General features: G+C 51.4%; 2 protein-coding genes across 8 annotated transcripts; both read left to right on the top strand.

Moving 5' to 3' along the window:
• Positions 1-1,390: 1,390 nt before the first annotated feature.
• LOC107053163 lies at positions 1,391-7,196 on the top strand. Of its 3 annotated transcripts, none has more exons than XM_040697899.2 (5): positions 1,391-1,665; positions 4,021-4,072; positions 4,179-4,218; positions 4,315-4,404; positions 4,745-7,196. In XM_040697899.2, the coding sequence occupies exons 3-5, from the start codon at positions 4,214-4,216 to the stop codon at positions 6,654-6,656; spliced, it is 2,007 nt and encodes a 668-aa protein (XP_040553833.1). In that variant the 5' UTR covers positions 1,391-1,665; positions 4,021-4,072; positions 4,179-4,213; the 3' UTR covers positions 6,657-7,196. The 3 variants fall into 3 exon arrangements, with proteins under 3 accessions (XP_040553833.1, XP_040553832.1, XP_015140547.3); XM_015285061.4 differs by lacking the exon at positions 1,391-1,665 and adding an exon at positions 3,577-3,769; XM_040697898.2 differs by having other exon boundaries at positions 4,021-4,218.
• Positions 7,197-7,258: 62 nt separating this feature from the next.
• On the top strand, positions 7,259-17,150 carry LOC101751539. 5 transcript variants are annotated; one of them, XR_005858565.2, is made up of 7 exons: positions 9,437-9,629; positions 9,881-9,932; positions 10,039-10,078; positions 10,175-10,264; positions 10,605-13,393; positions 15,807-15,957; positions 16,521-17,149. XR_005858565.2 is itself a non-coding variant. In XM_040697897.2 (5 exons), exons 1-5 carry the CDS (start codon positions 9,507-9,509, stop codon positions 12,514-12,516), a joined length of 2,217 nt encoding a protein of 738 aa, XP_040553831.1. In that variant the 5' UTR covers positions 9,437-9,506; the 3' UTR covers positions 12,517-14,440. The 5 variants fall into 5 exon arrangements, 1 of the variants encoding a protein (XP_040553831.1); XR_005858567.2 differs by lacking the exon at positions 9,437-9,629 and adding an exon at positions 7,259-7,533 and having other exon boundaries at positions 15,807-17,149; XR_005858564.2 differs by having other exon boundaries at positions 15,807-17,150.
• The last annotated feature ends 1,915 nt before the right edge of the window (positions 17,151-19,065 follow it).

Genomic DNA, 19,065 nt, shown 5'->3' with positions numbered 1-19,065 from the left:
ACAGATCCTTAGAGCAGGCCAGGCTGGACACAGATCAACGTAGGAGCAGACGATCACTGAGTCTACTGGCCAAAAAGAAAAACCCACGTACACCTCAGGAGGCAATGAGGAAGGACATGGTGGCATCTCAAGATAAGACTTTCAGCGATGCCAGTGAGGCCAGAGGTGCCAAAAAAGCATTGAGCCAGGGTGGTAGCAGCCACAGGCACCTGGATGTGCTGGCTCCTGTTGCCCGTAGAGAGCCAGCCAACGTGCTGCTACCTCGGAGAAGGCTGCTCTTGGAGACTGAAGCTCCTGCCCCATCTCAGTCTGTTCTAGCAGATGTCCAGGCAGGCACAGCTGCAGTGAGTAGTGGATTACTGCCAGATGCTACCAGGGGGCAGAAGCAGAAGGGCAAGGGACACACCCAGGACAAGCCAGCTTCTCCAAGAAGAAAGTCCCCAAAGAAAAAGCAGTCCTCCAGTGAGCAGAGACCCTCAGGTCTGCCACAGCCTCCAAATCCCACTGGGACCAACGTTCCAGCCCTCTTCGTGCAGCAGCAGAGACCCTCAGGTCTGCCACAGCCTCCAAATCCCACTGGGACCAACGTTCCAGTCTTCATGCTGGAGCAGAGACCCTCAGGTCTGCCACAGCTTCCAAATCTCGCTGGGACCGACATTCCAATCTCCCTCCTGCAGGAGCTTTTCACAGCACTTAGAGATTTGAAGAAAGCCAGACAAACTGCTGATGAGCTGCAGAAGCAGGTGCTGGCTTCCTTCTCAAATCAGCCCACAAACAATGCCAAGTAACCGAGGACAGATACGGCAGCAGAGGAACCTGGGGCGAGGACACAGAGTGGAAGAGAAGGGCGAGGGATGCACCCAGAACAGATCTGACTATGGGTCACTCTGCCCTACATGCACCAAAGCTCCATGCTGCTGCCAGCCAGGAGGTGTAAGCTCCCAGCGATTGGCTGCACCTGCAACTGCAGCCCCAGGTGCAGGAAGAGAAGTGACTGTGAGAGAAGAATCCCTCCATGAGGACAGGGACAAGAGGCAGCAGACCTGAAAAATGCTCCTGCCGATCAGCAGCCAGAGGGGCTCCTTTGGCTAAGGACATCAACCCCTGTAATTGCAGGAGGGAGCCCACCAGGACACACAGTCAGTGAGCAGCAGATCTCTGTCATGCCCTTCCAGGGTGCAGGAGCTCTCCCTCTTAAGTGACGTCACGGGTGGTTATCCCCTCTTTCCTGTGTAAGAGCAGCAGCTGCAGCTCCTCTGCTCACTACTCAGCCATCCTTGCATCCTTGCGTGGACAGCTCTGTTGCCATCTTCTACGGAGAGGACAGAGTGGCTGTCCTGGTCCCCGAGGGCAGGGACCCGGGCCTGGCATTCCCCGATGCTTTCAGCATGGACTGAGAGCAGTGCCAGTCCTTCAAGGCAGCAAAGGGCAAGAAGGCAATGATGTTGGGCGTCCACAGTGGGACTGAGAAGATAGAGGCCCCAGTGCTTCTTCTGGCTGCAGTAGGACAGGCAGCGACCCTGGGAACAGCAGAAAGATGCCTCCATGGGTACCACCTCTCCTTGCTGTGGCATACTATGGATCAGTCTCCTTCAAAACCGCTGCTTCTCTTTCAAGGAAAATCAGGGCCATGGCATGCTGCTGACCCAATAGCCCTGGAAGGAGGTAGGATCTCAGTCCTGAGCTCTGATGCTCGTTATGAGCTCTACTTGACCAAGTGCACTGAGAGAAGAAAAAAGTCAAGGGGAGGACATGAGCAGGAACACTAAAAGGGAAGGAGGGAACAGTGAGAGCTGACAGAGGCAACTGGCAATGAAGAACTCTTGTAGTTCTTCACAAACTACATGTTTATCCATTTTCCAGTACCCAAAACAATAACTGGATTTTTAAAATTCAGTTTAATTCCCCAAATTGATTCACATAGTCACCGAATGTTCAAAGCTGGAAGGGACCTCTGGAGCTCATCTGATCCAACCCTGCTCTTCTCCAGCAGGTTGCTTATGAAGATGTCCAAGAAAGGAAAGTCCACAACCACTCTGGGCAACCTGTGCCAGCACTCAGTCACCCTCATACAAAATGTTTCCCAGTGTTCCGATGGAAATTCCTGTATTCTGGTTGGTGTCCATTACCTCTTGTCCTGTCCTTGGGCACCACTGAAAAGAACCTGGCTTCATCCTCTTTGTACACTCCCTTCGGATGCTGACAGCCATTACTAACATCCCCTCAAGCCTTCCCTAGGCTGAACAGTGCCAGCTTTCTCAGCATCTCCTTATGAGAGAGCTGCTCCAATCCCTTCACTGACTTTGTGGATTCCTCTGCTGGACTGTTTCCAGTACGCTCATGTCCCCTTGTACTGGGAGGGGCCAGAACTGGACACAGTATTCCATGTGTGGCCTTGCCAAAGCCAAGTAGAGGGGAAGGCTCACCTCCCTCAATCTGATGGCAGTGCTTCGTCGATTTCTTTCTATGGGCTCAGATATGTCTCCCAACACAAGGAACCATTATGACACCCCAGCATCTTCACTTCAGTAGAAAGGAAATTTGGGGATTCTATTGGGCTGTTTGCTAGTTAAATTAACGTCATTTGTATTAGCTACAGAGGGCATGCAAATAGCAAAACTTCTTAAATATGTTAATCACACAGCAGAATCTTGCAAGATATACTCAGAAGGCAGTGAGATGCTGGCACAGGCTGCCCAGAGGGGTTGTGGATGCCTCATCCCTGGAGGAATTCAAGGCCAAGTTGGGTGGATTCCTGCACCACCTGATGTGGTGGGGGGCAACCAGCCCATGGCAGAGGGTTGAGGCGGGATGACCTTTAAGGTCCCTTCCAACCCAAGCTGTTCTATGATTCTATGATTCTATGACAAGATCATTAGCAATAGCAGCCATTTATGCCTCCTCAGAATAATTCTCTTCCTCCAAGTAGAAAACAACCATGTGGTTAGATGCCAGCTCCATGCCCAGCCATGCATAGTGGAAGGCTTAGCTTCTGTTTAATGAATGTGATAGGCAGGGGATAAGGTTCTTCTGATAGTACACTTGATGTCTGTGCAGGTTCTGAAGATAAGATTATTGTGGAGTAATCCAGATGAGCTCTAGAGCTAGTAATGTGCCGGCAAAAGGCTTCTGGCTTGCAGACTCCTTCATCCAGTCACAAAGCAAGAGAATGGTGAATTAATAAATAAATAAGCTGTTCCTCAGGAGCTGTGCTCTTCCCTCCTGGGGGAGCTGGGGCTTCCTTGTTCTCCCTGTACTTCTTCTGGTGGTGTTTTGCCAGTTTTACTTCTCTGTGACGGGTCCACGGTGTGAGTCCCTGCTCTGAGCTAATCCGCTTGAGGCCTTCCCTGAAAATGCTGGGGAAGAGCAAGCAGCAGCACAGGGCCAGGGATTCAGTCCTTCCTGGTGAGAGGCAGAGGCTTCGTGTGGCCCGGCACAGTGCCAGGCCTCTGTGCTGGGGCGGGCTGTGCCACACCCCACTGTCCTTGCATCACAAACGTTGCCATAGCCCCCAGCTGGTGACATAGCAATTGCATCACAAAGGGGACAACCCCATATGTGGAGCAGAGCTAGGCTGGGTGCCACTTTGCCTGCGAGCTGACTAGAGAGAGGAGCTTAACTGCTTGGCTCTCTGCAAGTCACAGGCATGGCTGCTTTCTGGGGAATGATCTTCCTCAGCATGGCGGATGATAGTATCTTCTACCCCATCCTTTGGATCATGCTGATCATATCATTATTTGTATCTGTTATGGCCTTGTGGAAGTGGAAGGTAGGAGTCAGGGCTGGTGCTGAGCCAGGCGCTGCAATACACGGAGGGGGGTCGGTGGGGGCCAGGGCCATCCCCAGGGCTGGGCTGGGGGCCCTGCCTGGGAGGAGAGGCCGTGTCCCAGCGGGGCCTGGCCAGGCTCGGCCTGGCGTCCTGGGGCAGGCAAGGGCCTGGGCTGTGCCCTGGGTTGGTGGGTACCGCTGTGGCTGCTGGGGATGCTCCCCTCTCACTCACTGCTTTCTGTGCCCATACAGAAAGAGAGACAGAGGAAGTGCCAACACAGAGGTAACCATGAAAATTCTAGAGGTGAGCAGCCCTGGGCAACGGCCCTGCAAAGACACCCCCTGGCCCCACATGTCCACCACTCCATCACGTGCTCTCCATCCACTCACTTTGTCTCCTTTGCCAGCAGTTTGGGACTTCCGCACGTCTTCACAGCACTTGAGGATGCAGTAAGTAAAATTGTCCCTTCTTGGAACACGGCAGCCCTCTCCAGTCACCTCCCACCAAATGAAATCCCACTAACACTGCTCTCTGCTCTGCTACAGCTCCTCAGTGCCCAGGAAAATGAATAAGAACTGTGAAATACTCGACCAGTTCAACAGACGTCTTCAGGCCTTGACCAGATGCATGGCGATGTGAGACCACTGATAAGAGATGGGGACGGGGACAGGGGCAGGGCTTGGTGACATGGAAAACTGCAATGACTCAGGGAGGGCACAGGGATATCCACAGACTTGAAATCTGAGAGGCAATGCCCTTGTAGAAGGGTTTACCACTGAGGCACAGACATGACAGTGTCACCCTTGCTCAGTGCCCTGTAAGCGGGGATGGAACCTTGGGCACACGCTTCTGGGGACCCTGTGGAAATGACACAGCCTGCCAACACCTTTGAAGCGACAGAAAAGCCCCGGGGTCCTCAGGAGAGTTTGGCTCAGAACCGCCCTCATCTTCCTTCTCTTTCTCCATCTCACACAGGCTCACCTTGGAACTGCCTGAGGGCAGCGATGATTCCACCAGCTCGGTCACAGTGAGTGAAAACCGCTGCTCTTTGAGGACATCGCTGTATCCGTTGAGCACCAGTTGTGGGGAAATGGAGGCACCTTACCGACACCCAAAAGCCCAAGAGAACTTGGAAAGCTCCATCCCAGAAAGGAAAGCGGAGCAGGGACTGGGCCTCAGTGATCAGAGAAAGCCTGATGTGATGGTGGCTCCCAGGGTGCAGGACCTGCCCTTAGAGGATGAGGCTATGCAAAGTCATTTGGAGCATCCTAACATAAAAATGCAGGCACCACAGTTCCTGAAGAGGAGTTTCTCAGAGCCTGTCCTGGGTCAGAGAGACTCCCAGCTTCCCCATCCTCTGAGGCACTCAAGGAGGCCCACTTACTCGCTCATCCAGCGTGGGCATGGGCAAGCTCTGGCAAGGAGGTCAGCAGCATGGGCCCTTGTCCTATGGCGAAAATCTGCCCCCGAGACAGATACGTGCAGACAAGAAACAAGGATTCCAGTCCACATTGCCTGCTGCAGAATCTATGAAGGCCCTGATGACCATCAGATCAAGATGATGCATCTGTGGCTGGAGCAATATGAATATGTTGAGAGGCGAAAGTTGGAATTTTATAGAGACTACTACACCCAGCCTAACAACGAAGGATCCCAGGGCGTGGCTCCATCTGACACTGCAGCCCCGGTTGTTGCAGGAGGAGCAACAGTTCGAGAGAGGAATTCACCCGAGGTCAAGGCCAGTGAGCAACAGGACAAGAAAAATACCACTGCTGCCCAGCAGCCAGAGGGGCTCCCTGAACGTACCCTCGTGGAGAGTTCTTCGGTTCTGCCATGGAGGCGTCTGCCACCGGGTAGACCATTCAGACCCCAAGCAGCACACGCAGAGATGACGCCCAGGCAAGAAGCAGCAGAACACACGACTCCTAGACCAGAGACACCACCTGTGCTGTGCAGAAACTGCTGTGCACCAGCCCTCCTGTGCCATTTCATTCAGAATGCCGGGGCCAAGCTCCGAGCTGCCTGCATGGCCCTCTATTCCCTGATCAGAAAGGCAACTAAGAAGCTCTCAAAGAAGGGAAGAGAGCCCATCATGAAAAACAGATCCTTAGAGCAGGCCAGGCTGGACACAGATCAACGTAGGAGTAGACGATCACTGAGTCTACTGGCCAAAAAGAAAAACGCACGTACACCTCAGGAGGCAATGAGGAAGGACATGGTGGCATCTCAAGATAAGACTTTCAGCGATGCCAGTGAGGCCAGAGGTGCCGAAAAAGCATTGAGCCAGGGTGGCAGCAGCCACAGGCACCTGGACGTGCTGGCTCCTGTTGCCCGTAGAGAGCCAGCCAACGTGCTGCTACCTCGGAGAAGGCTGCTCTTGGAGACTGAAGCTCCTGCCCCATCTCAGTCTGTTCTAGCAGATGTCCAGGCAGGCACAGCTGCAGTGAGTAGTGGATTACTGCCAGATGCTACCAGGGGGCAGAAGCAGAAGGGCAAGGGACACACCCAGGACAAGCCAGCTCCTCCAAGAAGAAAGTCCCCAAAGAAAAAGCAGTCCTCCAGTGAGCAGAGACCCTCAGGTCTGCCACAGCCTCCAAATCCCACTGGGACCAACGTTCCAGTCCTCTTCGTGCAGCAGCAGAGACCCTCAGGTCTGCCACAGCCTCCAAATCCCACTGGGACCAACGTTCCAGTCTTCATGCTGGAGCAGAGACCCTCAGGTCTGCCACAGCTTCCAAATCTCGCTGGGACCGACATTCCAATCTCCCTCCTGCAGGAGCTTTTCACAGCACTTAGAGATTTGAAGAAAGCCAGACAAACTGCTGATGAGCTGCAGAAGCAGGTGCTGGCTTCCTTCTCAAATCAGCCCACAAACAATGCCAAGTAACTGAGGACAGATACGGCAGCAGAGGAACCTGGGGCGAGGACACAGAGTGGAAGAGAAGGGCGAGGGATGCACCCAGAACAGATCTGACTATGGGTCACTCTGCCCTACATGCACCAAAGCTCCATGCTGCTGCCAGCCAGGAGGTGTAAGCTCCCAGCGATTGGCTGCACCTGCAACTGCAGCCCCAGGTGCAGGAAGAGAAGTGACTGTGAGAGAAGAATCCCTCCATGAGGACAGGGACAAGAGGCAGCAGACCTGAAAAATGCTCCTGCCGATCAGCAGCCAGAGGGGCTCCTTTGGCTAAGGACATCAACCCCTGTAATTGCAGGAGGGAGCCCACCAGGACACACAGTCAGTGAGCAGCAGATCTCTGTCATGCCCTTCCAGGGTGCAGGAGCTCTCCCTCTTAAGTGACGTCACGGGTGGTTATCCCCTCTTTCCTGTGTAAGAGCAGCAGCTGCAGCTCCTCTGCTCACTACTCAGCCATCCTTGCATCCTTGCGTGGACAGCTCTGTTGCCATCTTCTACGGAGAGGACAGAGTGGCTGTCCTGGTCCCCGAGGGCAGGGACCCGGGCCTGGCATTCCCCGATGCTTTCAGCATGGACTGAGAGCAGTGCCAGTCCTTCAAGGCAGCAAAGGGCAAGAAGGCAATGATGTTGGGCGTCCACAGTGGGACTGAGAAGATAGAGGCCCCAGTGCTTCTTCTGGCTGCAGTAGGACAGGCAGCGACCCTGGGAACAGCAGAAAGATGCCTCCGTGGGTACCACCTCTCCTTGCTGTGGCATACTATGGATCAGTCTCCTTCAAAACTGCTGCTTCTCTTTCAAGGAAAATCAGGGCTATGGCATGCTGCTGACCCAATAGCCCTGGAAGGAGGTAGGATCTCAGTCCTGAGCTCTGATGCTCGTTATGAGCTCTACTTGACCAAGTGCACTGAGAGAAGAAAAAAGTCAAGGGGAGGACATGAGCAGGAACACTAAAAGGGAAGGAGGGAACAGTGAGAGCTGACAGAGGCAACTGGCAATGAAGAACTCTTGTAGTTCTTCACAAACTACATGTTTATCCATTTCCCAGTACCCAAAACAATAACTGGATTTTTAAAATTCAGTTTAATTCCCCAAATTGATTCACATAGTCACCGAATGTTCGAAGCTGGAAGGGACCTCTGGAGCTCATCTAATCCAACCCTGCTCTTCTCCAGCAGGTTGCTTATGAAGATGTCCAAGAAAGGAAAGTCCACAACCACTCTGGGCAACCTGTGCCAGCACTCAGTCACCCTCATACAAAATGTTTCCCAGTGTTCCGATGGAAATTCCTGTATTCTGGTTGGTGTCCATTACCTCTTGTCCTGTCCTTGGGCACCACTGAAAAGAACCTGGCTTCATCCTCTTTGTACACTCCCTTCAGATGCTGACAGCCATTACTAACATCCCCTCAAGCCTTCCCTAGGCTGAACAGTGCCAGCTTTCTCAGCATCTCCTTATGAGAGAGCTGCTCCAATCCCTTCACTGACTTTGTGGATTCCTCTGCTGGACTGTTTCCAGTACGCTCATGTCCCCTTGTACTGGGAGGGGCCAGAACTGGACACAGTATTCCATGTGTGGCCTTGCCAAAGCCAAGTAGAGGGGAAGGCTCACCTCCCTCAATCTGATGGCAGTGCTTCGTCGATTTCTTTCTATGGGCTCAGATATGTCTCCCAACACAAGGAACCATTATGACACCCCAGCATCTTCACTTCAGTAGAAAGGAAATTTGGGGATTCTATTGGGCTGTTTGCTAGTTAAATTAACGTCATTTGTATTAGCTACAGAGGGCATGCAAATAGCAAAACTTCTTAAATATGTTAATCACACAGCAGAATCTTGCAAGATATACTCAGAAGGCAGTGAGATGCTGGCACAGGCTGCCCAGAGGGGTTGTGGATGCCTCATCCCTGGAGGAATTCAAGGCCAAGTTGGGTGGATTCCTGCACCACCTGATGTGGTGGGGGGCAACCAGCCCATGGCAGAGGGTTGAGGCGGGATGACCTTTAAGGTCCCTTCCAACCCAAGCTGTTCTATGATTCTGTGATAAGATCATTGGCAATAGCAGCCATTTATGCCTCCTCAGAATAATTCTCTTCCTCCAAGAAGAAAACAACCATGTGGTTAGATGCCAGCTCCATGCCCAGCCATGCATAGTGGAAGGCTTAGCTTCTGTTTAATGAATGTGATAGGCAGGGGATAAGGTTCTTCTGATAGTACACTTGATGTCTGTGCAGGTTCTGAAGATAAGATTATTGTGGAGTAATCCAGATGAGCTCTAGAGCTAGTAATGTGCCGGCAAAAGGCTTCTGGCTTGCAGACTCCTTCATCCAGTCACAAAGCAAGAGAATGGTGAATTAATAAATAAATAAGCTGTTCCTCAGGAGCTGTGCTCTTCCCTCCTGGGGGAGCTGGGGCTTCCTTGTTCTCCCTGTACTTCTTCTGGTGGTGTTTTGCCAGTTTTACTTCTCTGTGACGGGTCCACGGTGTGAGTCCCTGCTCTGAGCTAATCCGCTTGAGGCCTTCCCTGAAAATGCTGGGGAAGAGCAAGCAGCAGCACAGGGCCAGGGATTCAGTCCTTCCTGGTGAGAGGCAGAGGCTTCGTGTGGCCCGGCACAGTGCCAGGCCTCTGTGCTGGGGCGGGCTGTGCCACACCCCACTGTCCTTGCATCACAAACGTTGCCATAGCCCCCAGCTGGTGACATAGCAATTGCATCACAAAGGGGACAACCCCATATGTGGAGCAGAGCTAGGCTGGGTGCCACTTTGCCTGCGAGCTGACTAGAGAGAGGAGCTTAACTGCTTGGCTCTCTGCAAGTCACAGGCATGGCTGCTTTCTGGGGAATGATCTTCCTCAGCATGGCGGATGATAGTATCTTCTACCCCATCCTTTGGATCATGCTGATCATATCATTATTTGTATCTGTTATGGCCTTGTGGAAGTGGAAGGTAGGAGTCAGGGCTGGTGCTGAGCCAGGCGCTGCAATACACGGAGGGGGGTCGGTGGGGGCCAGGGCCATCCCCAGGGCTGGGCTGGGGGCCCTGCCTGGGAGGAGAGGCCGTGTCCCAGCGGGGCCTGGCCAGGCTCGGCCTGGCGTCCTGGGGCAGGCAAGGGCCTGGGCTGTGCCCTGGGTTGGTGGGTACCGCTGTGGCTGCTGGGGATGCTCCCCTCTCACTCACTGCTTTCTGTGCCCATACAGAAAGAGAGACAGAGGAAGTGCCAACACAGAGGTAACCATGAAAATTCTAGAGGTGAGCAGCCCTGGGCAACGGCCCTGCAAAGACACCCCCTGGCCCCACATGTCCACCACTCCATCACGTGCTCTCCATCCACTCACTTTGTCTCCTTTGCCAGCAGTTTGGGACTTCCGCACGTCTTCACAGCACTTGAGGATGCAGTAAGTAAAATTGTCCCTTCTTGGAACACGGCAGCCCTCTCCAGTCACCTCCCACCAAATGAAATCCCACTAACACTGCTCTCTGCTCTGCTACAGCTCCTCAGTGCCCAGGAAAATGGATAAGAACTGTGAAATACTCGACCAGTTCAACAGACGTCTTCAGGCCTTGACCAGATGCATGGCGATGTGAGACCACTGATAAGAGATGGGGACGGGGACAGGGGCAGGGCTTGGTGACATGGAAAACTGCAATGACTCAGGGAGGGCACAGGGATATCCACAGACTTGAAATCTGAGAGGCAATGCCCTTGTAGAAGGGTTTACCACTGAGGCACAGACATGACAGTGTCACCCTTGCTCTGTGCCCTGTAAGCGGGGATGGAACCTTGGGCACACACTTTTGGGGAGCCTGTGGAAATGACACAGCCTGCCAACACCTTTGAAGCGACAGAAAAGCCCCGGGGTCCTCAGGAGAGTTTGGCTCAGAACCGCCCTCATCTTCCTTCTCTTTCTCCATCTCACACAGGCTCACCTTGGAACTGCCTGAGGGCAGCGATGATTCCACCAGCTCGGTCACAGTGAGTGAAAACCGCTGCTCTTTGAGGACATCGCTGTATCCGTTGAGCACCAGTTGTGGGGAAATGGAGGCACCTTACCGACACCCAAAAGCCCAGGAGAACTTGGAAAGCTCCATCCCAGAAAGGAAAGCGGAGCAGGGACTGGGCCTCAGTGATCAGAGAAAGCCTGATGTGATGGTGGCTCCCAGGGTGCAGGACCTGCCCTTAGAGGATGAGGCTATGCAAAGTCATTTGGAGCATCCTAACATAAAAATGCAGGCACCACAGTTCCTGAAGAGGAGTTTCTCAGAGCCTGTCCTGGGTCAGAGAGACTCCCAGCTTCCCCATCCTCTGAGGCACTCAAGGAGGCCCACTTACTCGCTCATCCAGCGTGGGCATGGGCAAGCTCTGGCAAGGAGGTCAGCAGCATGGGCCCTTGTCCCATGGCGAAAATCTGCCCCCGAGACAGATACGTGCAGACAAGAAACAAGGATTCCAGTCCACATTGCCTGCTGCAGAATCTATGAAGGCCCTGATGACCATCAGATCAAGATGATGCATCTGTGGCTGGAGCAATATGAATATGTTGAGAGGCGAAAGTTGGAATTTTATAGAGACTACTACACCCAGCCTAACAACGAAGGATCCCAGGGCGTGGCTCCATCTGACACTGCAGCCCCGGTTGTTGCAGGAGGAGCAACAGTTCGAGAGAGGAATTCACCCGAGGTCAAGGCCAGTGAGCAACAGGACAAGAAAAATACCACTGCTGCCCAGCAGCCAGAGGGGCTCCCTGAACGTACCCTCGTGGAGAGTTCTTCGGTTCTGCCATGGAGGCGTCTGCCACCGGGTAGACCATTCAGACCCCAAGCAGCACACGCAGAGATGACGCCCAGGCAAGAAGCAGCAGAACACACGACTCCTAGACCAGAGACACCACCTGTGCTGTGCAGAAACTGCTGTGCACCAGCCCTCCTGTGCCATTTCATTCAGAATGCCGGGGCCAAGCTCCGAGCTGCCTGCATGGCCCTCTATTCCCTGATCAGAAAGGCAACTAAGAAGCTCTCAAAGAAGGGAAGAGAGCCCATCATGAAAAACAGATCCTTAGAGCAGGCCAGGCTGGACACAGATCAACGTAGGAGTAGACGATCACTGAGTCTACTGGCCAAAAAGAAAAACCCACGTACACCTCAGGAGGCAATGAGGAAGGACATGGTGGCATCTCAAGATAAGACTTTCAGCGATGCCAGTGAGGCCAGAGGTGCCGAAAAAGCATTGAGCCAGGGTGGCAGCAGCCACAGGCACCTGGACGTGCTGGCTCCTGTTGCCCGTAGAGAGCCAGCCAACGTGCTGCTACCTCGGAGAAGGCTGCTCTTGGAGACTGAAGCTCCTGCCCCATCTCAGTCTGTTCTAGCAGATGTCCAGGCAGGCACAGCTGCAGTGAGTAGTGGATTACTGCCAGATGCTACCAGGGGGCAGAAGCAGAAGGGCAAGGGACACACCCAGGACAAGCCAGCTCCTCCAAGAAGAAAGTCCCCAAAGAAAAAGCAGTCCTCCAGTGAGCAGAGACCCTCAGGTCTGCCACAGCCTCCAAATCCCACTGGGACCAACGTTCCAGTCCTCTTCGTGCAGCAGCAGAGACCCTCAGGTCTGCCACAGCCTCCAAATCCCACTGGGACCAACGTTCCAGTCTTCATGCTGGAGCAGAGACCCTCAGGTCTGCCACAGCTTCCAAATCTCGCTGGGACCGACATTCCAATCTCCCTCCTGCAGGAGCTTTTCACAGCACTTAGAGATTTGAAGAAAGCCAGACAAACTGCTGATGAGCTGCAGAATCAGGTGCTGGCTTCCTTCTCAAATCAGCCCACAAACAATGCCAAGTAACTGAGGACAGATACGGCAGCAGAGGAACCTGGGGCGAGGACACAGAGTGGAAGAGAAGGGCGAGGGATGCACCCAGAACAGATCTGACTATGGGTCACTCTGCCCTACATGCACCAAAGCTCCATGCTGCTGCCAGCCAGGAGGTGTAAGCTCCCAGCGATTGGCTGCACCTGCAACTGCAGCCCCAGGTGCAGGAAGAGAAGTGACTGTGAGAGAAGAATCCCTCCATGAGGACAGGGACAAGAGGCAGCAGACCTGAAAAATGCTCCTGCCGATCAGCAGCCAGAGGGGCTCCTTTGGCTAAGGACATCAACCCCTGTAATTGCAGGAGGGAGCCCACCAGGACACACAGTCAGTGAGCAGCAGATCTCTGTCATGCCCTTCCAGGGTGCAGGAGCTCTCCCTCTTAAGTGACGTCACGGGTGGTTATCCCCTCTTTCCTGTGTAAGAGCAGCAGCTGCAGCTCCTCTGCTCACTACTCAGCCATCCTTGCATCCTTGCGTGGACAGCTCTGTTGCCATCTTCTACGGAGAGGACAGAGTGGCTGTCCTGGTCCCTGAGGGCAGGGACCCGGGCCTGGCATTCCCCGATGCTTTCAGCATGGACTGAGAGCAGTGCCAGTCCTTCAAGGCAGCAAAGGGCAAGAAGGCAATGATGTTGGGCGTCCACAGTGGGACTGAGAAGATAGAGGCCCCAGTGCTTCTTCTGGCTGCAGTAGGACAGGCAGCGACCCTGGGAACAGCAGAAAGATGCCTCCGTGGGTACCACCTCTCCTTGCTGTGGCATACTATGGATCAGTCTCCTTCAAAACTGCTGCTTCTCTTTCAAGGAAAATCAGGGCCATGGCATGCTGCTGACCCAATAGCCCTGGAAGGAGGTAGGATCTCAGTCCTGAGCTCTGATGCTCGTTATGAGCTCTACTTGACCAAGTGCACTGAGAGAAGAAAAAAGTCAAGGGGAGGACATGAGCAGGAACACTAAAAGGGAAGGAGGGAACAGTGAGAGCTGACAGAGGCAACTGGCAATGAAGAACTCTTGTAGTTCTTCACAAACTACATGTTTATCCATTTCCCAGTACCCAAAACAATAACTGGATTTTTAAAATTCAGTTTAATTCCCCAAATTGATTCACATAGTCACCGAATGTTCGAAGCTGGAAGGGACCTCTGGAGCTCATCTGATCCAACCCTGCTCTTCTCCAGCAGGTTGCTTATGAAGATGTCCAAGAAAGGAAAGTCCACAACCACTCTGGGCAACCTGTGCCAGCACTCAGTCACCCTCATACAAAATGTTTCCCAGTGTTCCGATGGAAATTCCTGTATTCTGGTTGGTGTCCATTACCTCTTGTCCTGTCCTTGGGCACCACTGAAAAGAACCTGGCTTCATCCTCTTTGTACACTCCCTTCAGATGCTGACAGCCATTACTAACATCCCCTCAAGCCTTCCCTAGGCTGAACAGTGCCAGCTTTCTCAGCATCTCCTTATGAGAGAGCTGCTCCAATCCCTTCACTGACTTTGTGGATTCCTCTGCTGGACTGTTTCCAGTACGCTCATGTCCCCTTGTACTGGGAGGGGCCAGAACTGGACACAGTATACCATGTGTGGCCTTGCCAAAGCCAAGTAGAGGGGAAGGCTCACCTCCCTCAATCTGTTGGCAGTGCTTCGTCTAACACAGCACAGGATACCATGTGCCTTTACTGTGGCAAGGGTAGGTAGCTGGCTCATAGAATCATAGAATTGCTCGGGTTAGAAAAGACCTTAAAGATCACCAAGTCCAACCGCAACCTAACTGTACTATCCTAACTCTGACAACCCTCCGCTAAATCACATCCCTGAGCACCACATCCAAACAGTTTTTAAACGCATTCATCTGGTGACTCAGCCACCTCCCTGGGGAGCCTATTCCAGTGCTTAACAACCCTTTCCGTAAAGAAGTTTTTTCCTGATGCCCAACCTAAATTTACCCTGGTGCAACTTAAGGCCATTTCCCTAAGTCACCTGTCACCAGTGAGAAGAGACCAGCCCCGCTCTCGCTGTAAGCACCTTTCAGATATTGGAAGAGAGCCATAAGGTCTCCCCTCAGCCTCTTCTTCCCCAGATTAAACAGCCCCAGTTCCCTCAGTTGCTCCTCGTAGGGCATATTCTCCAAGCCCTTCACAAGCCTTGTTGCCCTTCTTTGGACCTGCTCCAGTACCTCCACATCCTTTCTGTACTGAGGTCCCCAAAACTGAACACAGTACTCAAAGTGAGGCCTCACCAGTGCCGAGTACAGGGGCAGGATTACCTCCCTAGTCCTGCTCACCACACGATTCCTGATACAAGCCAGGATGCTGCTGGCCGCCTTGGCCACCTGGGCACACTGCTGGCTCATGTTCAGCCAGCTGTCCATCAGTACACCATGTCTATCAGGGCTCCTAGGTCTTTTTCTCCCAAGCTACTTTCAGGCTGGGTGCCCCCCAGAATGTTCTGGTGCCTGGGATTGTTTTTGACCAGGTGCAGGACTCTGCACTTCTCCTTGCTGAACTCCATGAGGTTCTTTACTGCCCATTTCTCCAGCCTGTCCAAGTACCTTTGGATGGTCCCCACAATCCTCCGGTATATTCACCACTCCCCTCACTTATTTGTCATCTGCAAGCTTGCTGAGGGTATGTTCTGCCCCACTGTCCAGATCATTAGTAAAGATATTACACTGGACTGGGCCCAGTATTGATCTCTGGAGTACACCACTAGTTACTGGTTTCCAAGGAAATTCTGTGCAGCTGATCACTTTTCTTTGGGTTCAGCCATTCAGCTACTTTTCAGTTCACCCCAGTGAGCACATCCAGCCCTTCCATCAACAGCGCTGAAAATTTGGCTGCAATTGCTTACAAAAGCAGCGACTTGTCTCATAACACCCTCCTCCATCCCCAGAAATGTCCCCAGACATCCCCCCAGAAATGCCACTGCACCAAAAAAACACAGCTTACTTCTAGAGAATGACGTGACTGAAAAAGCAAAGCATTCACACTAAGGTGAGCCAGAAATATCGTTGGTCTGGATCACAAGAAACATGTTGCCAACCAGCGACAGTATGATGATGGAGGTGAATGGTGTCATTGTGATCTGGCACTGTTTTCACACATTTGTAGTTTGCTAAAAGGCACTACATAGGTGAGGAACAAAAGCACAGCACAATCCTGGTTATTTAACGTCACTGTTGAATGAACAAGGGCATCTTTCAGATTCTTGGCCTTTGAACTGTTATAAGAATATCAGCAAAAAATAATACTTCGACATGTTTTCTTAACCAGGATGCCACAGTGAATTGTGTGGACCAGACAAGGTGGCTGAATGGGAGTAATCACACAGTGCTGGGCAGAGCAGTGTCTGAGGGGAAAAGAAACCAGGGAGCCTGAGGCGCTTGAACCAAGAACTGAACGACGCCAATCCCAAATAGTGCCGGTATGCAAAGTGTACAGGAAATTAGGTCTGGTAGCAAGTTTGTTTGAACAAACCTATCGAGAAAAGGTAGCATTCTGGATGGCATCCAGTGCTTGGTTTTCTTAGCCTAGGAAACCAGAGGCTGAAAAGGTCTGAAACTGTTTTCTATAAATAAAGCAGGGAGAAAGGAGGAAGCAAACAAGAGAGAGGAAAGGATTCATTTAACCTAAAGCAGTGTTGGCAGGAAAACAACTACGTACAGACTGTCCACAAATATATTTAGGCTGAAAATTAAAAGGCTGTTTGCCTCTAAAGTGATCAGGTTCTCTTCCAAAGGCAAAAAATAACATTTCTTTGAAGACAGACTTTCAAGCTGAACTCTTTCAAATTCTTTTAAAAGATCTCTGTGATAGCACAGGAGTCGGCTAGTAAGCTCAAAGGTCTCTTTTTTCTAAAAGGAGCTGTCTAGATCTAGAATAGTTCTAAGAAGGTGGGTTTGGGAAAATATTTATTTTGCATCTTTAACGAGAAATCACTCAGCAGGCAATTATGCCAGACTCCATCGGTCTCTCCATTGATTTCAGTGAGCTTATGATCAAGCCCTGTTTGTGAAGCTCTGACTCACCGAACAGTCTACCAGGACCCTGAAAGCAAACTGTGGGAAGAGCCCTGTGGAGCCGACATAACAACTGACAACTTTGCTTCTTCCCCAAGACCACACTGGGACAGGATGAAAACAGGATCAGGGCTCTGCAGTGGAGCAGCAGCGTCGTGATGCACCAAGGTGCACAGAATGAAAGCAGAGAGCTACACATAACATGTCCAAATCTTTGAAGCTGCAAAGGACTTTGAAACAAATCCACAAATTTGCCATGTGGCAGTGGACAGAAGGCAAAGAGCCACATTTTCCTTGCCTTTCCAGTGGAGCTAGAACTGTTCCCCAAGACAACAGTTTAAGAGACGGACATGGCTGAACTTCTGATACAGGCACTGGTCTGACCACTAGGAGTTGTTACTGGCTTTTGGGGGAAAGTAAAACATCCCAATGATCTCTGTTCCTCACCAGCCATTTTCACCATCTAATATCTTGGAACATTTAATTGTAACAGAACATTTCATGTGGCTCATTCTGCATTGAGATATTCTAGCACATTTTTCAAGACATAACACTATGCATTTCAAATAAATTACATCATATTCCACTTTTTTGGACTTTTTTCGTCTCTGGTAGATGACTGACATACACTTTTTCCAAGCATTAACATTTACATTACATTTAAAGGACAAGACATGGTAGCATGTGGTTTGTATCTTCAGTCATGGATCAATATCCATCCCTTTGTAGAAGATTAGAAATACCTTTTCTTCGCACAGAGAATTTCCCTTGATCCTAAGCACCACCACCATAGTGCCAGCATGAGCTCTAGTTGAGCAGGAGCTGCAATTGGCACTGGAGGAGTTTCTCCTGCCACACAAGGTGCCACTCTCTGGCCATATGCCAGCAGCCTGTCCTCAGAGAGCTATGCCTCTTGCTGAAAACAGTGCTGCAGCTGAGACAAATCTTCACCTGGAAAATCTGCAGCAAGAAACCTCCCCGAAACAGAGCTGCTCCGAGGATCTTGCCAGAAGGAAGCAACATGCAGAGCAGGCAATAGGAAAAAGAGCAATCCCCTGCCTACTGTTTTTTCTTTTGGTCCACAGACTCTTCCCCATCCACACTGAGTTTTACTTAGAAATACTGTGCAGAAGTTTTCTGCCATTTCATGCAACATCAAAGAATCATAGAATGTGTCTATGCTCAGAAAATGGTACAGAGTAAGTGGTTTTCCATAAAGCCAGGACAAAACTACAACTTGCAAACAATAATAATGAAGATCTTGGCCATGGCTCAGTACCCTATTCCATTATGTGATGCACAATGAGAGCAAAACCACTCAGCAATACAGGCTGAGATGCACACGCAAGGGTGCAGAGTGGGAGGAAAAGGATGCATGTGTATGTCCTACCCAGAGAGTCTCATGCTCTGGGGACTAGGCCAGAATTCAGGTTTCACAACTAAATGATAATTTAGTTTAGTCTGATACAAAATGGTGGCCGAAACAAAAAAAAAAAAGGTGATTTCTGTATGAGTGCTCCTCCACCAAGCCATGATAAACCAGTTCAATGTAACCACCCAGGGTAGCAGTCATGCAGACCTCCTTGGAGGACCCAGCATGAGTGACACTGCCTGCCACTAAAGGAATATGCAGCAGGACCCTTGACAGTCAGAAATGATGTTCCTGGCTTAGTCTGCTGCTCTCCCCATCCCACACCAAAGGAAGTTGCTCTCAATTCAGATTCAATTATTTGCCTTTATGACCAAGAAGTTTCACCTAATCCAAAGCACAACAGCCCAATGGGTTGCCCAGAGAAGCTGTGGATGCTCCGTCCCTGGAGGTGCTCAAGGCCAGGATGGATGGGCCCTGGGCAGCTGAGCTGGTGGGTGACAATCCTGCCCATGTCAGGGGGTTGGAACTGGGTGGTCTTCAAGGTTCCTTCCAACTTAAACCATTCCAAGATTCTAAGAAGCTGAAGGCAGTTTTCCTCTTCCCTGTCCAAGCTCCCCCATTAACACAGCAGCAGAGCTAGCACACAGTAAATTATGTAAAAAGATGCCTCATCTCTCATTTGGGCATTTCACACCAGCCTGAATCACAAATGGTGTTCAAAAGCTTACATACATGAGCTCATTTTCTGAGTATTTGCAAGCTAACATGTAGGTTTATGAATTCAGGTCATTTTCAAAGAAAGTCACTCCTTTTGGGGGGAAGTCTCATCCTTTTCCCTGTCCCTTCCATGCAACTGCTGAGTTTGGCATGTGAAAATTGGCTTGGATGAGGACACAGAAATGCCAGCCAGGCTTTTCCAGAGAGTGCCATACACACCGTGAGTGGTATTTCAGACTTACACATGAGGGAATCTCTGCTTGGCATAGCCTGCCCAAAGAGCTCAGTGCTATCGTGTCTGTGATTGCTGCTAATGCTGACAGCTAAAAAGAAAAATCTGAGAATCTGCATTGGTACTGCAGACAAAGTATACTTTTACAGAAATATTTGGTTTTCATTTGCAGAGCAGGTGATGTCATACAAC

The sequence above is a fragment of the Gallus gallus genome, chromosome 3 (assembly GCF_016699485.2).
Source record: "Gallus gallus isolate bGalGal1 chromosome 3, bGalGal1.mat.broiler.GRCg7b, whole genome shotgun sequence".
In the NCBI taxonomy this organism is placed as follows: domain Eukaryota; kingdom Metazoa; phylum Chordata; class Aves; order Galliformes; family Phasianidae; genus Gallus; species Gallus gallus.
This window is presented reverse-complemented; position numbering and strand designations above follow the sequence as displayed.